This window comes from Miniopterus natalensis, chromosome 6 (assembly GCF_054644295.1).
Source record: "Miniopterus natalensis isolate mMinNat1 chromosome 6, mMinNat1.hap1, whole genome shotgun sequence".
In the NCBI taxonomy this organism is placed as follows: Eukaryota; Metazoa; Chordata; class Mammalia; order Chiroptera; family Miniopteridae; genus Miniopterus; species Miniopterus natalensis.
Window position 1 is genome coordinate 45,787,865 of NC_142086.1, and position 22,276 is coordinate 45,810,140.

Consider the following 22,276-nt stretch of genomic DNA (forward strand, 5'->3'; position numbering starts at 1 on the left):
TTTTCTTTCCCATCTGCTTGGGGTCTTCCTTGTCCCTCTAAATATTAACTAATATTCTGTTAAACATAGAAAAGAAATGTGTGTGTATATATATGTGTGTGTATTTGTGCTTATATATGCGTATACAGGGGGGCAAAAGTAGGTTTACAGTTGTGAGCACACAAAACACAGGGTTTATTCTTGTATTATTATTTATTATTAGATTGTTTTCCATATGAACAACTGTAAACCTACTTTTGCACCACCATGTATACATATACATGTATATACATATGTGAATGCATGTATGTATATATAAAGGAAATACACCAAAATACACATAGTGGTTATTTCCGGATGGTGGCTTTTTCCAAATTCTCTCAGATAAGAAAATTGCCTTTATTAACAAAAAAACCCCAAGTAGATGTTATTTTTAAAGGATAGGAAGGGACGTGATTATTAGATGGTTGCTGAGGTCCACCCTGTGTGTGATCCCAGGACAAGGGGACAAGCAGGTGCCTAGTAGGGGACTGGGTGATCAACTTCTCAGTATCTCAGGATGAGACAAAGTGATCAGAGAGTGAATTGGGCCTGACATGCAGGTTGGGCCAAGGCTGGTGAGCTGAGGAACTGGCAACTTTGTGAAGATCAGGAGCCTTGGTCAGTGAAAGGAATGAGAAGGAAAGTTTGGTGGGTGGAGGATTGAGGGTGAGAGGAGATGAGGAAAAGCTTGAAGTATATTTTCAAGTTCATGAGAGATTTCATGAAGAGATGTGCAGTGGGAGAGAGAGAAAGCAGAGCTGTTTCAAGTTTGGTTTGAATGTCCTGTGGTTGCAGAGGGAGGGATTTCCAGAGTGACTCAGTGTGGGGACCCTGGAACCCAGGTTAGGAGGGCACAGAGAGCTTTCATTAGAAAACGGGTGAGCCCTGCATGGGCAGCAAGGCTTCCAATAGGAGGCGCATCATTAGGTCAAGGCCCGTCTCTCTCCCACCTCCCACATCCCCCTCCCCTCCCCTCCCCTCCCCTCCCCTCCTCTCATCTAAGGGCAGAGGGAATGTTTTCTGGTAAGAATTCTTGATAAAGAGGCAGTTTCTAATCTTTCTGAACTTGAAACAAAACAAATTGTACATCATGAAACAAGTATTTTCAAGGATGTCTCTCCCACACTGCCTAGGTTCGTAGTTCTCTCGGGGGGGGGGGGGGGTCCCTGAACAGAGGGAGAAATGGAAAGGGGAAAAGTAGGGAGATGGACTCTGCCTCTTCCTTGCCGTGGCTGATTTCTGTTCTCTGGGTAGTGCTGGGGGTGGGGAGCACAGCAGAGGTAACTTTGTACCCTGCCAGGCCTTCCTGCTCATCACTAAGCTGCCCAGCCAAGAACCTCCCTACAGAATTCAGAATGGGGAGCCCTGGGGTCAGCACAAGCAGCAAACACACATTTAGAAGCCAAAAGGAGGTCCTTCAGGCAGAGTAGGAAGCATCAAAGAGCAAATAGTCTTCTCCATATGCAGAATTTAATATTTTTACTATTCTGTATCTCAGTTTTTAATTCTGATGGCCACATCAAGGAAAATTTCCAGTCTGGCCTCTAGTTTGAAATTCAAGGTGGAGGAACATAAGTCCCCACCGAGGACACTGCCCTCCACCCATCTAATGGGAGAGATGCAGTCCTTTCCCTCGGAAGTCCTGGCTATACCTGGCAGGCCGAGGAAAGCGCAAAGGCTGCCTGCAAGGAAACTGCCTGTGGCATAACCGACTGACAGTAACAACTGCCTTCTATCTTTCTTACTGCACTCCTGTGTGAGCCTGGCTTTTCACGTACAGTCTCTCATTTGATCCTCACAACAGTTCTTCAAGGTAAGTATCATTATCCTCATTTTGCAAAAATGTCACTCAGAGAGGTTGAACAACTTGCCCGGGGTCACACAACCAGAAAGTGGCAGAGCTGCGATTTGAACCCAGGTCTTTCCTTGGTGTCCACTATGCACACTGCTTTCCGCTGGCCAAGCCCACCAAAGAAAACAATGGAATGATTCGGGCAAAAACACACAAAGTAACATTTTGGCCCAGATGGTGGAAGTCTTGTCATTTTCCCCTTCCTAATCCACCGAATGAAACATGGCTGGATTAAAATACTGAGAACGTTCCATGTTCCATGTGTTGTTGCATCTACTAGTCAATCACTGCTTTCTGGGCCTAGCAGAGCAAGGCATGAGCCAGGAGTGTAGAGGAGGCCACTTACTATGTCTTAGCCATCAGAGTAGTAATCTAGGCATATCCCTGCCTCAGTGATTTCCTAATCCATCAGACAGAAATATCCAGAACATATAATCAACTGAAGACGCATTTAAAAATGTATTGCAGAATAGTTGCCTCAAACTCCTTGTGGAGCAAGAAAAAGTATAAATCTATAATATAATAAATATGTTCCCCATTGGTGGCTTTTTTTATTTCACTGGATGTCCAATGATATCTCTTGTGCACCCAGGGATGGCAGACCATCTCTCTGTAGCTCAAAAAAGTCATATTATGAGTGTCTAGTATTAGAATGGGACCTATGGTATGTTAAATAAATATGTAAAGTAGTTATATGAAGGGGTCTGTGCCTGAATATGGGGGATGGGGGAAATCTCAGCATAGGCCCTTCCACCTCCAAAAAAAGAATGCTGGGAGGGCTGGTTAATAAAAGCCACTGTCCTATCAAAGTGGGTCTCACTGATTCTTGCTCTTCATGGAAAACACCAAAGCCAAGGGCTTTGGAACAGAGTGTGCTGGCAGATGTGGAAATGCAGTTGAAACTCTGCAAAACTTAGCTTTCCCAGGGATAGAATGGCTGGGACACAGAAAAGGCCTCTGTGCTAAGGATTGCAAACCAGGGAAATTAGAATTACCGGGAAATATTTCCAGAAGCTAATCCCAAACCCTGCCTTGGCCTGCTGAGTCAGAATGCCAGAGATGTAGGGTGATTGGGTATGAACAGTACGTGTGAATTCCAAGCTGAGAGCTGTTTCCTAAATAATAGAAATCATTAGTGTTTCCAAAAAATGTATTGACCTTCTCTTTTTCATACTTCCACTTAAACTTTTCCCACTAGTCCTTTCCCTAGGCCAAATTTTTTAAGGGATAATCCCAGTGAGATTGCGAATGACTGTCATTTATCTGTGCATTGGTGCTAGTTTCTCCTCCGGGTACCAGCTGGGCTTTGTAAAATAATGGCTGCCCATGTAAAAGTGTCTATTTTCTCAGGGTTTTAGAGAACACATGTTCTGTTTGCCTACATGCACTTATTTCTTAGATGTCTCAGGTATCAAACCATCCAGGACAGATTTGCAGGTGCATTGAGATAATCACAACTTGAGGTTTAAGAGGGATACCATTTTTTTATGCAAAACCTAATGAATATATATATAATGAAGTGACCCAAACCACTTCTAGCTGGGTCCTCGAGGATAAGATGGATCCTCAAATATATGAGGATGCTTTCCAAGGCATTTGGAAACCACAAGCATACCAACATCTCACTTAGCAGGTAGAGCCTCGTTCACAAGAGGCAGCAAGCATAGAACGTGGGTAAGGACAGCACTGAACCAAACCAGCCTCAGTACCGCTCTCACCCCTCCACGTGCCAGTTGTATGATCCTGGGCAGGGCCTCTCATGCTTCAGTCTGCAAAATGGGGGTAATGGTATTACTCCCCCTCAGGTGTGCTGCAGATTATGTGGAACGATGCATGGCAAACACTCAGCACTTTGCTTGGCACATGCTAAACACTCAGTGAACATTAGCTATTAATAATAAGGATAAGAAAAATAATGACATAAATTAGGTATTAATAAAAATGACAATAAAAATATTTTTAAAACCAGTTCTCCCCTTCAGAATTTTAACAACTGTATAAAGAATGTCAAACTCAGTATTTCTAAAACTCTTGAATTCTGCCACAAAAATAAACCCTACAGACTTTATAGCACATCTACAAACTAAACTGGAAATGACAGTGAATTACAATGTAGGGGGCTAGCTAATCTGGACAGCTGATGCCACCCCCACCTAACACCTGTGACAGACCCCGTGCCCTGGTGACCGTGAGCTCGGTGGTCCCACTGCCTTCCCTGTGAGTTACTCCACAATCGCCTATGTACACTCCCGGCTGCCTTCAGCATCTCTTCTCCATTCTGAGTCCTAAGCACCCGTCTTCCTCACAGCGCAGGGTAACCACCATCTGAACCTGATGCTGAAGTGCTTTTTCTCCCTTAACAAGCAGTGTTTGCCCTGCTGAGTTCTTACTAAGACGGTTTGAAACTGTTTTTCTCATTTGTACTTGGCAAGTATGAGGAACCTTTGACATCACAAGCTGAGCCACAGTCAAATGTGTGATCAGACTCTAATTTATCCTGAACTTTTCTCGTGGCTGGGAGCCATTGCTGATTCTAATATGTCACTCCTCCAATTCCACTAGAAGTTGACTCTTGGAGGGACCACTGTTCTTAAAGGAACAATGGTTCGTTATTCCAGAGGGCCCCGCAGAGGTGGCGCAGCACACTGGGATGCGGAAGCTCGATCTGGATCCTGGCGCATCTTTCTTTCTCTCTCACTCAGTGGCCCGATCCCTCAGCCAGCCTTGCAGCAGCTCCAGCCAACCTCATGCCTTGGGAAAGTTACAGATTACCACAGGTCGTGGGTCCTAGAAACACTTGAAATAATGAATTTTAAGTCTATTACCGCTAAAAACCTACATAAATGAGTAAACTTTTCTAAGTTTCTTTCCCCCAATTGAATGTCATAGCAAGACTTGTTGGTAGGGCATAGGGATCCTAAAAGGGTTGAACCCAGAAAACAAAACAAAACAAAACAAAGCGTAATAAACACTAATGATCACTGCTACTAGAACCTCCTATTTAGTGCATCTCTATTCATATGATTCCTGGCCCTACTCCTGCTTATATGTCTTGGACACTGGGAAGCCACAACAGGACTGTCCTACAGGGGACTAATGTGAGGAACAATGCATGGATTTGAGCCCTAACAAAGTTAGCACAAGTGGCCAGTCAGCGATCCTCATCTGGATCCTGGAGCTGCTGGCTTCGAACATTCAGAGCACTGCTTGCTCCATTACCTCTGCTAAAAACGACTGTGTATTTGCCACATTGCACTCTGCCCAGGGTTGCTAGAAATACAGTAGGTTGCACTGATGATTTAACTGTTTTCTATAAAGGGCTACGTGATCTCATGCAAATTTTTGCAAAGTCATATGCAAATCACAGAGCCCCGGCCCTTTTCTTAACAGGATGGCAACCTGGCTCCTCGGTGGCACCTGGGACCTGGAGATCCTTTCTCCACTTACGTTTAGCGCGCAGCCTGGGACTTGTCCCTGCAGCTCTCCTGGTTAGCCGTGCCGCCGTTGAGACCTCCCACCTGGACTCCCATCACCCACCTCTCTTGAGACTGCTCTGGCAGGGCTGGTGTGGGCTGCAGCCTTTGCTCAGAGGGCAACATGTTCCAAGCAAAATCTACCCACCTGGGCCATGGGCTCACCCCTCAGGGCTCCCTGCTTCTCTACTGGGTGCAATTCGAGGTTGCCAAGCTTCTCTCCAAAGTCTAAAATGGTGGGACAGTAGGGAACTGTGAGAGGCCTCATGACCCAAGATACTTCCCCCAGATCCCAGTCTGAGCACCAGGTACCCCAGGTCCTTGCTGTCCTAGTCTGCAGTGTCAGTGGACAGGTTCATTAGAGGGACATACTCGTCTCTGGAGTCTTCCTCCAGCTTGAATGCTTCTATTGTCAGTAGCCCCCAATCTGGAAAATCCCATCATTCTAATCTGGCTGCCTCCCCACATCATGAGGAAGGGAGGAGGAAGGAGGGGTGGTTGTGACAGAGAAGAGGGGGTTAGCTCTAGCCATCCCAGGCATTGGCAGCAAGCACTCCCCAACAAGTGTTCTATCTGCTTCCGCCTGCCCAGGTCATGTCAAGATTTTCTAGTTTCTTCCTAACCTCCCCCCACTCCTGAGGTCTGTGGTTCGAAGACCACCCTCCTAGGCTTCCCTTGCTTTCAGATCCCGTTAGGGGGTGGGTGGGAAGTAGGAGAAGAAATAAATGAAACACTCTGGTGACATGTTGATCGTTGTTGAGACTAGATGATGGGTTCGTGGGTGTTCATTATACCATTCTCTCCACTTTTGTATATGTTTGCAATTTTTCATAATAAAAAGTTAAAGAATAAAAAAAGTCCTTCAGCTTCTGAGACACTTAAGAGAGAGCCCCAACCCCTAACACGGTTTCCTGGAAACCCCACTGTAAGGCAAGAGGCAAAGGTGATTCCATTGTATATATATATATGTATATTCGTTTTCTAATTTTTTTAAGGCCCACTGCTTTATTTTCAATAGACTAAACCTTATTTCTAAGAGGTCCCGCAGTTGGGCTTATTTTCCCCAGCTGGGTTATGGGGGAGGGCTGGGTAAAGGGTTCCTCAAAATCCTGAAAGTTTACACTTCCATGTATCTCACAGTCTTAATGTGAGGATGGGACTTGTTCAGTGTTCTGAACTTTGAGAAGGAAATGCGCTCTCAATTCAAAGTGTCATTCTCTGGAATTGCACCTGGCTCAGGAAAGGACTGTCTGTACTTGAATTTGAATCCAATGGAGAACCTTAACGGGCATTTGCATGACTGAGAATTGCTGCTGTCTTTTTTCCGTATGTCACTTTCTTGAATGTGTTCTAATAAAATGATTCTAAAGCAGGCTGTTGATATACAGTGATTTATAAATACTTTCTGTTGAGTGCTGAGGCCCTTAATTTTCTACCAAAAATCCACCCCATCCCACTTTCTGGAAAGATCTGTCTAGCCAGGGACAGATGCCCTGAGCATGCATCTGGCATGATTGCGGCACCACTGCAGTTACAATCACTAATAAGAATTACGTCAACCACAGCAATGTTGTCTTCTGGTTGTCTAGCAGCAGAATTCATCCTCCAGAATACAGATGCCGTGTGTAGTAGATGAGCGCGGTGGGGAGAAAGTGGAGGCCGGGCAGGACCAGCGGGAACAGGCGCCTGACTCCGTCTACCAGGGAGCGGGAGGGAGCGAGCGGGAAGGGGAGACCGAGGCAGCGATGAGACAGGCAGAGTTCAAACTCGGTCTGTTCAGTGAGAAATCTCGGCACATTCCGTGGAAATCCATTGTTAAATTTTACTTACAAAACTGCACCATAGCAGGTTGCAAATCTCAAAGTCTCATTAAGCAAACTGGAAGCAAAAGGAGAAAATATGTATTTCCAAAGGTAGATATTTTGAGAAACACTTTTTATCCCAATCTTTATCCCTCTCCAGCCAGACAGGTTAGGGCACCGCCATGGGCTGGTGACAAAGTTAGGCAGTTCTTTGGGAAAGGAGGCATCATTAGAAACTTTACAAGGGGCGGGAGGCAGAACCAGACGAGGAGGCTTCTGTTTACTGAGCACCTTTCTCGTCCCAGAGGCCAGAAGGCACTTGATACAAATCATCTCTCATCTTCACAGCCGTCCTGAGAGGCAGACATTACTGTCTCCATTTTCCAGATGAGGAGCCTGAAGCTAAGGGAAGTAAATAACTTGTACAAAGTCATAAAGCTAGAAAATAGCGGGTCACTGATTCAAATTCAGTCTCTGTCCCCAAGCCCATGCTTTTGCAAACCACAGTGCAAATGGCCCACTGCCCAGACTGGGCTCCCCCTTGGACACGGCAGCTCCGGGATGCCCTGGGGGCGGAGGGAGAGGTACAGCCAGCTCAGGCTCTTCCTTGTGGGTTGGAGACCCTACCAGGCCAGGGCCTTTGCAACGCCCATCCAAGTACCCGTGACTTCATTGTGTAGAGCACAGGTTGATAAGGCTGAGATCACCATTTGGTTTCCATAGGGATGCGCTCACTCATCAAATATCTGAATTCCTACCATGCTAAGCATCATGAATTAGGTGTGCAAATATGTGTAGACTCAGCCCATTTTCATGGAACTTACCAGTAGAAGTCAGACATTAATCAGGTAACACATAAATGGATATGTAATTACATCTGGAAGGGACCTTGGAGATCATGGAGATCAAAAGATGAAACTGAGACCCAGAAATGCTAAGCAGTTTTCCCAAGGCCATATAGCCAGTCAGGGGCAGAGTGAGGACTGGAACTCAGAACTCCTGATTTTTATTTGCAGACAACTTTTTCCCTACCACGTCACACTCTAATCTAGTGTGCACCCACAGACTGCCCCCTAACCCCGGCCAGCCATTAAACATGTTGACCAATCTGTACACTATCCACATACCTAACTAAGGACAACCAGACAGCACACTTTGTAATGATAAACAGTACAGTGAGCCAAACCCCTGAGGAGGGCATCTACCAAGCCTTGTTTGCAGAGTTATTTCAGAGCCCAAAGCAGGAACAGAGGCAAGGCTCCCGGCTATAGCAACACTGCCTATGAAGGATACTTGCAGGGGTTTAGGTCTGACCCCAACGTTTTCTCATCTCCCACGTTCAGCAGTCACTCGTTCCCTCATTAATTCAGCACATATTTATTGAGCACCCATTACGTGCCAGGCACAGTTCTCAGAGCAGTGAACCAAATGGACTGCCCTTGTGGAGCGTGCGTGCCAGCTGGGGGAGACAGACAGTAAGCAAATAAATAACAGCATCTTAGAAGGTGATAAATGCTATGAAGAAAAATAAATCAAGGAAGTGGGGTAGGGAACGCCCAGAGGTAGGGAAGTATTTTTAGTGGGGTGGTTGGGGAGAAGACCTCCCTGAGAAAACAATGTACTGGGTCATCATTTTACACACACACACACACACACACACACACACACACACACACACACACACACACACCTGTGTGCAGTGTGAATTGAAAAGTCCCATAAGCCTTCCTCTACCTCCTTCAGAAAAATAAAGGTTTCTCAGTGCATATCCCAGAGACCAATTCTCAGCTTTTTCTTTATTCCTTTGAGCTAAAACAGTGGTGCTCACACTTGAGTAAACATCAGAATCACCGGAGGACTTGTGAAAGCACAGGTTGCTGGGCTGTGCTGCCAGGGTATGTGATTTAGTCGGTCGGGGGTAGATCCATGAATTCGCATTTATAGCAAATCCCCAGATAATGCTCATGCTGCTCATCCAGGAATCACACTTTGAGAGCCACTAGGTGAAGCCATTATAGCTGCTAGATCCCTGTAAAAATGAAACTATTATCTGAGAAAGGATGCATCCATTCATTAGGATCTCTGGATCTTATCAGAGTAGCTCTCCCAAGAGCAGGATCCCTGAGAAAAGAGACTCTTTTCTCACTGGGATAAGTTTTGGAAGCCACAGCCCAAGACCTCCAAGCATTGAGGAGCCAGGCAAAGGACAGACCCCGAAAAGGCGGTGACAACAGTGTTTCATTGCTTGTCTCTCAGCGCTCTACATCTCCATAGCATTTATACTTTTACAAGCCCTTTGCCCACTACTCTCTTTGAACATAGTTAACCTGCTAGGCAGACAGGACAGGTGTCATTATTACATTTTATAGATGAGAAAATTGTGACACTAAGAGATTATATGGCCTCCCTTGGGCGTCAAGGATGAGAACCCCCATTGCCTTACACCTCATCCAGTGTGCTTTCTTCTTTAACACTTTTCATGACACTAGCTGTAGCTTTCTCCTAGGACTTCGACCCCTGGGCCATTAAAATCCAGGACATATAGTCACTGTTTGCCTGTTGCTCTGTTCAAAATCCCACTTGCTGCAAGTAGGTGATTCATGTGGGTGATTAACTGTGGCAGACACTAGGCCCTGCACGAGTTTTCTCTGCCATAAATGCATTTCTTCTCAGCTATTGTTCAGAGAAAATGCTAATTCATTTTAGTATTAGCCTAAGCTAGAACTAATCAGTATGAAAGCAAACCTGCTGGGGGAAAGCACACATACTACTTTCCAAAGACAAATAGAAATGACATTGTGATTATATGTTCCATCGCTTCATTCCATTAGTGGAGATAATTGGAAGTTTTCTGTATCACAAAGCACACAGCAAAATGAGAGTGGATTTTGTTAAATGTCATGGCTGGTGAATCACATTTTTAGGTATTTAAATATACAAAAAAATTATCATGGACGTGAAAGATACCTTCCAGTACTCGCCCTTCCGGTTACTTTCTCCAGTTCTGCCCTGATTCCTCATAGTGAGTGAGGCCTCCCATCGAATCTCACAGACAGTGACCCATGGGTTCCATGGAGCTGACTCTTTAGCTTCCATACTGGTTTTGACCATCCAGGAGCTTAAAGTTTTAGAAATTTAAAACTGCCCTCATTGGTCTCTCAACCCATGGATATTCTGACATCTTCCTCTGGTACTGCCATTGGGACCGCTGATTGATTCAGTAAGCATTTATTAGGCACTTAATGTGTACCAAACCCTGTAAAAGCCACTGAACAAGCTACGAAAATGAGTTAGATAGAATCCTATAATACCATATAAGAGATTCACTCTGTAAATTATGTAGAATAATGAACGTGCAAGTATATTCTAGGGTAGATTATAAACCCATGTGAGCTTCTTCCAGTTCTATTGTCTGCACTCACTTTGGGCTCAGATAGAGCTAATTGACGAGCTGTGTTAGGTTCAGCGTAGAGGAGAGAAAGGAAACACACCTGGAGGAGAGTGGGCGAGGCAGAAGCTCTGCTCTGGTTCTCAGCACTCACGGGGATCTGCGTCATAGCCCGAGGCTTGGCGACAACAGGCCGTGCGACCTAAAATCTGCTGTAAATATTGCACGTGTGGGTGATCGCAAATTGAGTATGTGAGGGTCACGAGCTTGGGTGATTAGAAATTCCATATCGATGAAAGATCCAGTGTGAATGTGTTTTTGCTGAGTTTTAGATTCCAAAGTGTGCTGTAAAAATGACTATTCCTTAAAAACAAATAGTTCACGCCCAATTCCACATGGGGACTGAGCATGTAAGAAAATAGGCTGGATTGGGGGAAATGGAGTGGGACGCAGAGGTTCACTCAGTCGGGTCAGTATGAGAGAATCTACGAGAAGAGACGCAGACAGTAATCCAACAATGTCTGTACACAAATACTTACGCACAGAAGTGGCCAAGGCCAATAGAAAGAATTTTAAGAGGATGTGAACCCTTTAAATAAATTGCAAAGTCATAATCCAAAAAGGAAGACAAGTGTAGAAAACCAAAAAGAAAATAAGAATAAGGTTGTAGTTCTGGTAACCAAGCAGCTGAGGAGCTACCCCTGAGCCACCTGCCTCCCGCGAATGGGCGTCAGCTTTCACTCCCTCCCCACTGCAAGCAGCTGCTCGGGCTCACCCCACCCTTCTGTAGGCTGGGCTTTGTGACACGACAGGGACTCAGGGCAGATATGCAGCTGGGTCTCGGATCTGTGCTTTGGACCCTATTTCTGGCACCTCTGCGACCTGGGGAGAATTTTCACAGCCCGTGTGCTGTATCCAGGCTTCCCAATGACCATTAAGGGTGCTAGTGGCATGGTAACAGCCAGGCCTACAGTGGGCAGGTGCGGTCATGGACAGTGGTGGTCACAGGGAGAATTTAGAGGGTTCAGAAACAGCAGTGATGGGGAGAGGGTCCGGTCCCTGTGTATCTGTCTTTGAGTTTCTGGGATGGTAGAATAAGGATGTTATTTGTCTGGGTGTCAAGGGATTCTGTTGCCTGTCGATGGTGACTTTTAATGGGCCTTCACCCAAGCACAGTGTGGAGGTTTTAGATGTGGCTGTGCTGAATTCTGCTAGGTGGTGGTTAAGGCACACATGAGGGTGGAAGGAAGCACTGGGCTGGGGATGGGGCCTGAAACCTCCGTGATGGAGAAGCAGGGTTTAGATTTCATTGGTGTGACACTCGCACCCTGAGAGTGACCCTGTGCATGGCACTCCAGGTGTTGCTCTGGTGTCTCCTAGATTCACGAGGACTTGCATGGGCATCTTGACCCTACAAGGAGCAAGTTGGTGATGAAATCGATTTACACAGTTAAGTTCTTCAAGGCCGGCTGCAAGTTAGCAATGTAAATAGGAGGCTTTGTACTTCCCAGATTCTTCTTGCGTTTTCATTTGTTATTGAGAATACTGACATATTGCTTTATTCTTTGACATTTCTGGGACAATCCAATCAACAGACTTGTTGGAAAGTTGTACATATAGGCTCAAGGCCAGGCCATCAAAAATGATCTAAGTATGCTCTGCCCACCCTGCAGAGCCACACGGTCATGCTTAGAAATGAAATCGGTCATTAAAGAGGGAGGTCCTTGCAGGGCCTGAGTGATTGGTTGGTGTTGAAGAATATAAGTGGTAACAGCCTAACTTAATGGCACAGCGCAGGGTTGCTTCTAGGGCCAGACAGGTGCCTATCCTAGGAGAGGCCATCAACCTGGCATTTCTAGCTTCTGAGGAAGGATTTTTTTCAGAAATTAAAGTGATAGGTAATTAGCCCAGTAATTCTGATGGTGTTACAAGGACGATTTCTTAGACTGGCACCACATGCCATTCTCCCATCATGCCCTAGACCTCAGATTTCTGGCTAACTGATTTCTCCTGGATTAAATGTCATAAAAGAATGCAAATACGAGCAGAAGTAGGAGTAGGATGTAGAGGGTTGAGATAAAATAATAGCAATAGTTACCTTGGATACATTCGTGTCCAAGGGTGTCAAGGATTATGCCCAAAGTGATGTGATAATTTGAGTTCTAGAGGGTCCCCTCAAGTGTCAGAGACTATGGGAAAGGCTAATACATCCTCAGAGATCGTAAGGGGGTCATTTGTCCAAAAAACAAGAGAATGGACATTGTTAATAATTAGTGACTCTTAATATTAGGTATCCATCAACAAATATTTATTGAGTATATACTATGTGTCAGGCACTATGTTAGACAACAACAACAACAAAAAGACAAGAACGTCTACCCTCATGGAGCTTACATCCTCATGGGAATGTGGACAAGTAAAATATGCCAGATGATGATACATGCCGCAGAGAAAAATATAGCTGCAGTGACAGACACACATGGTATAACGAAATTAGTCTCAAGGCTCACAGAGGTGACGAGGCTGTGAGTGCTGGAGGGTACACTCCTCTGCTAGGAGCACACACAAGGTTTTAGCAATCTTTATTACTCACCAAAAAACAAGACTTGGGGAGGAGTGATCTTATCTAGGAACAGGCAGGGGCTCTCAGGTAAGATGGTCTCCCCCCAAGCTTCATGTCCCCATTGGAGCCAAGAAGGTGCCCAGGAATGTGCCCTGGAGGTAAAGGGGGACTGCAGACTATTCCCCCAGCCTCCACCAGGAGTCAAAGGGAGCCCTTCTGATACAGTGTTAGCCAGGTTAGAGGAATCTGGGTTTCATTCCGAGTGATGAGGGCCTCATCCATGGTATGATGCAACATCCCTCAAAGTTCACATGGTGAGATTCTTGAAAATAAATCCAGATATGGTCCAAATATAAAATGAATCTAGGAACCAAGAGTTCAGGGCATGCACTATTCATAAACCTCTGAAAGCTCAAATGGGCATTGCAGATTCTGAGGCATGTGATAAAGTATTTGTCTTGTCCTTAATTGGTTTAAAATATCAACTCCTTTTGGTTACCTCCCTCAGTTCCCAGCAGGCTGCAGTGCCCCTCAAGTCCAACTTGATAAAAGTTCAGCAGCAGCAGCAGAAAGAATAGTTACCAACCATGCCTGGTTGGGGCAAAGCCCAGTCACCAGGCAGAGAGAGGGCAGAGAGAGTCCAGGTTCTTTATCACAAAGAGCTGGGGGCCCCAGGAGACCCAGTGAAGAGGTACAAGAATTCATGTCATAATCTCACCGCCACGTAATAGATGTGTTCAACCCAGGCTGCAGGAAGTATGTTTAATCACAGTTGTAGCCTAAATGTAGCTTCCCCATTACCTCTTCCCAAACCCCAATTAGCACCCATTAAACTTAGGCAGCAGACTTGGGAGTTAAGGAAAAATTGGTTGTGTCCTCCCAGCTGCATCAGTACAACCTCAAAAGGCAAGCTTTTGAGATTGAAGCAAAATGAGAGGGGAACTCAAGTACCAGCACACACACCCTTCCTTTCACTGTGTAATTCATCTCATGCTAAGCCTTATCTCTGGAGACATACATTGCAACACTAAGTCCAGAGAGTTGTCTGTCATCGCTATATAGAAAAATTAGTCTCAAATAGTGTTAGTAGCTCCTCCAGAAAAGAGCTGCATGGGACAAGTGCATTCTAGCTCAGGTCTTCGTCCTGGAACCAAGTGGTGTAATGACAAACAAAATCACATTCTCCATGTGGCTGTGAGAAACAAATGTGGCATTTGGTTATTTTTTATTTTCTTGGATCAGCACATGTGCTCGGCAGGGCTGTTCTGACCATACTTGGTATAGGTCAACCATCTTTCAGCCTGTCCTGATAAAAATTTGGTTTTGAGCATGACTCAGACCTTATTTGTAGGATGCAAAAACTTTTGAACTTGCATGTAGGTGTCAGCTGGATGAAGAACTAGGATAGCTCTATAGGATCCACGTCAAATCATACTAGTAATTAGATTTGTCATTGTTACAGAGTAAGTTACATGAGAGCAGGGATTCTTGTCTGCTTTTTTCACTGCTATATCCCCACTGCCTATATTAATGCCAGAAACATAGTACATACTGCAAATACAGTTGCACAGTCTGTAGAGCAAGTGTAGTCTCTTTTGTGAGCAGAAATAGAGAGAGAAATATTCTCCAGTTTTAATGCAACCAGACTGGTAGGCAAGCGCCTTCACTGCCCCACTAGGAGTAGGAAAGAGCCCTACAGACAATGTCATATTTAGCAAAAACACAGAGCATGCTGCTTTACTTCCAAATAATGCAAGAGTAGAAGACAGGTTTGGTGCATGATCTGACAGGCAAAGTTAAAATCTGGGATCAAGGGCTAGGATTGATAGATGGGGAAAGCAACTGAAAATTAAGCAAAGCTCCAAGGCTAATATTCAAACAGACAAGTGGACAGTAGATGCCCACGTGCACAGCCAGGTGTGGGAAGCTACTGTGTGGTTTGCACACTAACAATTCAAAGAAGTCTAAGAAATGGTGACTCATCTCTCAACACAGTTTTTATTGTGTTCCCCGCCCGTCTCCCAAAATGAGTTTTTTGAAGTACCACTCAACTTCTGTAAATCATTTCTAATTAAGAATGGCAAACGGGAAGGTTGAAAAATGAAAAGCACCAACCTAATAGAGCACAAGCCCCCCAAAAATGAAACAATTGCTATGAGAAGTCAAATCAGACTCTCATTTGGTTTGCTTCAGTGAGTTGGTTGCCAATGAGAGGGACTAAAGTTTGAAAGACAGTGTTATTGAAAATGCACTTCTCCTCTCTGCCCTCATTAAGCATTCCTGAAGCTCCAGGAAATGAAAATGGGAGAGTTGATGTATCTGGTGTGAGTCAACCCAAGAGATGGTCAACAATGTGTTCTCATGTCAGTTCCTGAGAGCTGGTGAAGCTGGCTTTCAGCTTGATCTTATTGAGCTTTAAGGCTGTTCCAAAAGTACACAAAAGGGATATAAAATGTGGTCCTTAACTAAAAGAATTGTATAGTCCAGTTGGGAGAGAGAAAAAATAAATACTCAAAGAAAATTCACACTATGTTTGGTAGGAATAGCTATTGCATTAGCCTGAGGGGTCCAAAAGCTATAACGACTTCTCCTCCCTCTCTATATCAATCCAATACCAAGGACCAGTCCTAGCATGTAATGGCAGTAATCTTTAGGGTTTTCTTTAAAAAAAACAAAACACTAATAATCATGGTAATGGTAGTAACACAACAATAATAAAATCCAGTAGGTCTGCCCAAATTGCATTCAATTTGTATATGTCTATATTTGTCTTAGAATGGCCCCGTTACATCTCTGTCCCTTTCTTTTCTTTATCTTTCCTACCACTCTATCTGTGTTCCTGGACTCCTACCAGTATCCATGTCTAAGACAATTTCATCCAGAGAAGAGAATGAAAGCAGATGTATCTGTCAGAATAAGCGAGGTTATGCTGTGGTAACAAGCAGCTCTAAAAATATTGGTGGCTTAAAGATTCATTTCCTGCTAATACTACATGTTCATTATGGGTTGGCAGGGGGCTCTCTTCATCATAGGGAATCAGGGACTCAGGCTGATGGACCAGATTCTAAAGCTGCCAATTATCATCTCACATAGAAAGAGAATTTTGAAGGATCTTAACACACAGTTAAATGATCCAGCCTGGAAATGGCTCAATATACATGGCCAGAACTAGTTACATGGCCCTGTTCAGCCAGCAGGGGCCAGAAAAACAATTGAGTTGTGTTTCTAGAACTCAGAGAGCCAGAGATAGTTGGTGAACATCAGAATGACTATTAGCAACTAATATTGTTATATTTGCAAATAATTTACATTTCAGCTCTAACTCAGATTTTCACATTTTGGATCTACTCAACTGATGTGTGTGTGTGTGTGTGTGTGTGAATTTCAAACAAATACATTGAAGTAACGTTATTCGTGTTTAACTCATTTTTGCTTTATGTTACTCCCACTGCCTAATTTCCAGTAGGCCCTGGCCATAATATTAGACCCTATATGTATCCGGTCAGTGCTAATGTCAATGTCTAGTCAGTATAAATATGAGAGAAGCCATCTTGTTCTTCTTGAAACTTTTTCCAGACTTATGGAACCAATTTTTGAGGGTACAATATCCTGATGAGTCTATAGCAGGGGTGGGGAACCTTTTTTCTGCCAGGGGCCATTCAGATATTTATAACATCATTTGGGGGCCATACAAAATTATCAACTTAAAAATTAGCTATGAAAAAAGCTCCTAGATTTATTGAATTTTGAGTCCCACCTGCAGTTGCCTTGGTAGGGCCAGACCAAATGATTTTGCGGGCCATATATTACCTGCGGGCCAGACATTCCCCACCCCTGGTCTATAGAGACATGTCTTAGGGCTTAATTTTTTACATTGTTTATATGCTAACCTGAAGTTCTCTACTGGCATCTGGCGTTGAACTCTACATAGTGGTGCTGCACAGTAGGAATGTGAACTTATTGAATCCCCTATGGCAGAGTCACTGACTAATGTTGTTGAAAGGATGTTTTACTTAATTGCGAGAACACGATCCATGTGCCACTTTGCTCCTGTTACTAGTAGTGCTATATGATTGCATGACTTTGTTCTAGAAATCACAGGTTATTCCATCATTAAGTAGCTTATGGTATCACTGGGAAGCCAGGGCAAGACCTCCTGTAAACCACATTCAAATTGTCTGCAAACACAGGGTGCTGGACAAGCAGACCAGGCAAAAAAATATAGCACTGCAATGGGATGGAAAGAACCCTGGGCTGTAATAAGAAAATTTAGTTTTGGTCTTAATTCTGTTGACCAGGTGTATTAGCTTTGAAAACTATTTTAGTGAAATCATCTATCTTCTCAAAACCTCAGTTTATTCATCTATAAAATTGGAAAGTAATAGGGACTTACCTCTAAATTTTATTCATTCCTAAACATTCTGTTTTTCTATTATTGGTTAATTGAAACCAATTTGAAATATAGGCAAAGAGGGCGTCAGAAATTAACTTATATGCTTTATTGTATTATACATTTATTTACCCATTCCTTAAGAAAATATTTAAACATTACCATGTAATCAGCTGGGTTACATGAGCAGAGAGGAACAAGGAAATTGAGGACATTGGCAAGAGCATTACTGAAATCCAAGCTTCATAAGAGGGAAAATGATGCAGGGAAAATGTCAAATGATTGGGAGAAAGCAGAGGGCTCCATGAACAAGAAGTCCCAATGGGGTTATAAGAAAGTAATTCTTTAACTTTTTGAATGTATAGATGAGTAATTATGAGTGTATGTAAGAGTAATTAAATAAGCAAGTTGGATGAATAATTAGAAAAACAGAGGTACCTGGTGCCTGTCTGCACTAACCAGACTAGAATATCTCAAATTCTCAGGGCACCGGGTAGAATATTCAGAAGGGTCTTACATTATTAGCGGGAATGATAAGGCCCAGATAAACTAGGCTCTGGTTCTGCCTAACAAGCCCTAAAAGGATCAGACTCTTTCAAAGTAACTTAACTGCATCCAATAAAGGAAAACCCACAATGTCTGGCATCCAATCAAAAATTACCAGGCAGGCAAAAAAAGCAGGAAAATATGATCCAGAATGGGGGGAGAAAATCAATTGAAACCTACCTAGAATTGACACAGATGTTAAAAATCACAGACATAGACATAAAAACAGTTATTTAAGAGTATTCCATACATTCAGAAAGTTAAGTGGAGACATGGAAGACATAAAGAAAAATTCACATTGAGCTTCTAGAGGTGAAGACGGCAATGTCTGGGGTGAAAATACCCAGATGGAATAATAGTAGGTTAGACACTGCAGGAGAAAACATAGGGATCACAGTTCTACTGGATTAGGGTCCCACCCTTATGAGCTCATTTAACCCTAATTTCATCCCTATGTGCCTCATCTCCAAATACAGTCACATTGGGGGTTGGGGCTTCAACATATGAATTTGGCAGGGACAGAGTTCGGTCCATAACATAAGCCAACAAAGCAGGTAAAATGGAATTGTAAAACTTTCTCAGGCAATACAAAAGAAGACAGAAAAGGAGGGAAAGGGGGGGAGAGAACAGAAGAGAAAAATAGAAAACAAATAGCAAAAAACTAGACGCAAACATAATCATATTTGTAATCACAGTAAGTTTAAATGGTTTAAATGTTCCAATTGAAAGTCAGTGATTGGATTTTTTAAAAAATATCAAACTATATGCTGCCTATAAGAAATAGATTTTACATATGAATATACAAATAGGTTTTTAAAAAGGATATTCCATCCTAACACTGTTCAAAACACATCTTGAGGAGCTACATTAATATCAGCCAAAGTAGATTTCGGAGCAAAGAAGATTGCCAAGGATAAAGATATATATCTCATAATGAAAATCAAAAAGACCTAACAACCCTAAACTTTTATGTATTTGATAGCAAAACTTCAAAACACATGAAGCAAAAACCGATAGAACTGCAGGGAGAAACAGACACTCAGTAATTACAGTTGAAGATTTTAATATTCCTCTTTCAATAACAGAGTAAATAGAAAGTCAATAAGGATGCAGAAGACTTGAATAAATACACCAACCAACTTGACCTCACTGACAGAGAACTCTCCACGTGTCCTTTTCAAGTGCTCACAGAATAATTACCAAGAGAGACCTTATTGTGGGCCGTAAGATAAGTCTCGATGCATTTAAAGGGTTTCAAATCACGCAAAGTATGTTCTTTAACCGCAGTGTAAAAGGTTTAGAAAAGGAACGAGCAGGGTTGGGAGTAGTCTCAAAATCCCCACTGAGGTGTTACAAGTGAATTTGTGTTTAGATTTTCTGACAGCAAGAGCAAAAAGGCAAACATGTAAGGTTAAATAACATTTCAGTTCTTGACAAGTACAAGTATATCACAGCGTGTTTTTCTTAAAGTGCATGGCTTGACATTTCAAGATGCGCCTCCTTTCAGCATTGGAATGGTTTTGAGTGACCTTGGTAATGTGGAAACCAAGGACAACAACCTTGAATAGCTGAAGAGTGTGTGTGTGTGTGTGTGTGTGTGTGTGTGTGTGTGTGTGTGAACAGGATTTGTTCCTCTTAGTTGAGCAGTTAAGGAGAAGTGATCGCTGGGTAGTAGTCTGTGGTCAGGGGAATATGTGTGCACGCTGCGGATAAGCTGGCTGACATTTGGAACACGTCTTCAAGTGGTGCTGGATATTCTGGGCACAGTGATGTCAAAGGGAGAGAATTTTCCATAAAGAAACTTTTAGCAAGAGAAACTTAAGTGGGAACTCAGAGATGTTATCTCTGGAGCTAGAGAGAGACAGACTCTTCCCTCCTTTCTTTCCGAAGGGTATGGTAATGTCAGAATACCCACGGTAAATATGGAGATTTAAGCAGAGTACCTTGCGGAATGACAGCCCTGCAGCAGAGCTAAGTGGGGCCCCAAAGCGCTCAGAGTGGCTGGAGCAGCTCACCCAATATATTTGCACTCTGTGTCCTTGGCAGTCTCCACCATGTGATCAGTGAAGGGCAAGCTGTAAATAGAAACACAAAGTTAGAGCTAAGGATGCTTTTACATATTTTTTTCATCTACCCAATGCCCTCATTTATCGATGAGTAAATAGGCCCAGTAAGGGCCAGTGTGTTGCCCAAGATCACCATCCAAGTAAGGGCACACTGATGACTGCCCAGATGCCCGCCTCTTGGCCCAGTGCTCCCCACCATCTCTACTGTGTGGTCAGTTGTCCTGAGGGCCCATAGAGTCCACCCTGAGAGCCACAGCCCAGCTCTGTGCCAGCCCTCATGGCTGCGTGTGTCACTCCTAGAGAAAGAGGCAACTGGGGGGGGGGGGTAGCCTGTAGCCTGCAGATGGAAAAGAGCCGAGGGAAGCAGTCAGATGGGGATTTCAGGAAATGTCCTAAAATGGTTTAAGAGGGTTTTAGGGGGAAAATCTACTTACCACCGTGTTTCAGGGATATTAAAATGCAGTGCAAACTGCCCTCCTGCATTCAGGCTTTCTGTGCTTGTGGGGACTGAGCGATTCTCTTTCTAAAGTGCATTGATCCTCTGAGGGCGACAGCCCACAGTCAGAGTTCCAAATCCTCTCCCAACTGAGAGGTGAGGGACTGGAAGCTTGAAAACATTGAATGCTGCTCCATTAGAAATGATGGCTTGACAACAATATTATGAAATGAGCAACTTTCCACCAGCCCACCGTCTATCTCATTGAGACGCAGGACCGGATGCACCCTTTGCGCCCCCAACCAGCAGCATGCTTCAGGGCTTAGCACAAAGCAGAATTAGAGGGAAATGCAAGCACCTTGCCCAGAGGTTTAGTGAGATGCTGCATAAAGAAGGGGCTGTGACCACTGGTGTTTTTATAGGAAAACCTAAAGAAAAAAAAAAGCAAGACAAGACTTCAGTTTTCTAGATTCTTTTCTAGATTCTTTTAAAAGGAAGTGAAGGAGAAAAAGGCAAGAGGTCAGAGTTGTCTGATTTTAAAGAATCTGCCTATGGCTAGACCAGGTGTCCTGGTTTTTTGTTTACCTGGGGTTTCACAGACACGCTGTGGTGCTGTGGTTGCCGGATGTGCGGTGAGCGGCTAGTTGAGTGGCTAGCTGTGTGAGGAGCTGAGAATCTTTGCATCACATGTATACAGTTTTAGAGCTAGAATGGACCTGGGTGATTTTTTAGTCCATACTTTTTGTTTTATAGATGAGGAACTGTGGCTTCCTTAGAAAGTTAAAATATCTTGTCCAGCCTCATAGCCACTAAGTAACAGAGCTGGAAGTTCTATCTAGGATGGTTCATCTTTGGTCTAGAACTCTGTACATTGTGTCTGTCTGTCCTGGTGCTATGAAGGTCAATTTTTTGGCAGGTACAGGGCTGTTCACAAATACCGGTTAACAAAGTGCAGTCTTTTATGAGGCATTGGTTTATGTCCATCACAAGTGACATTAGAGGTCCATAAGCCTGTTCCTTAATTATATGCCAGCCAAACCCCCCCAGCAGAGCCCGTGTGTGTCATAGTTGATCTTTGTGTTACTCTGGGATGATCGTCACTTCTTTTGAACAGTGAGAAACAGTTTCCTAAAAACGGAGCAGTTGGTCGGTTCCTGGTCACAGCTTGTTCTGTGAGGCTGTAGAACTTATGTCCTGTGTCTCAATGCCATGACATACAGTCTTGGGTGTCACAACTGTTTTCATTGTTTAATTGTCAGAATCCACGGAGGTCATTGTGAATTTTGTTTTAGAAAATCCCTGTGATTCTTGGAGTTTTGTAATCGCACTTTTTTGTGTTTTAAATGTCACATCAGCCAGGCCAGCTGTTGTTCAGTTCACTTAGTTGCAAGGTAAGAGCTCTCTCAGATAGGTCAAGGAAGGGGTAGAGTATTACCAGGGACTGATGAGGGAGATGGAATCTCATAGGAATCTCATGCTAGGAGCCACAGTAGATCTGCACCTTATGGAACTTGGATCTCTAGGATGATCCTGGATACAGGGTGACCCTAGGGACCCCGCTTGCCATTCCAGTTTCAGATCCTCTCCCCAAGTCCCACAGGAAGCACACCTTTCCTTCCCTGTATCACCTCTGCTTGCTTGAGTTTCTGTGCCCTCATGACCTAGGCTTGCCTGTGGCCCATTATGGCCCCTTGACCTTTCTTCCCTCGTAGAAACCTTTACTGCCCTCAGGTAACTGG

At 43.9% G+C, this 22,276-nt stretch overlaps 1 protein-coding gene across 6 annotated transcripts in view; it reads left to right on the forward strand.

Moving 5' to 3' along the window:
- Positions 1 to 22,276, forward strand: part of KALRN (kalirin RhoGEF kinase) — a 573,972-nt gene that overhangs the window by 425,278 nt on the left and 126,418 nt on the right. The window contains exon 34 of one of the 6 annotated variants that reach the window (XM_087818192.1): positions 5,264 to 5,783. The exons of 4 other annotated variants lie outside the window; for them this stretch is intronic. In XM_087818192.1, the coding sequence (XP_087674318.1) occupies positions 5,264 to 5,326 (63 nt within the window). In that variant the 3' untranslated portion in view covers positions 5,327 to 5,783. Of the gene's footprint in view, positions 1 to 5,263; positions 5,784 to 22,276 lie in introns of those variants that run through there. One more of the 6 variants, XM_087818191.1, reaches the window with a different exon arrangement.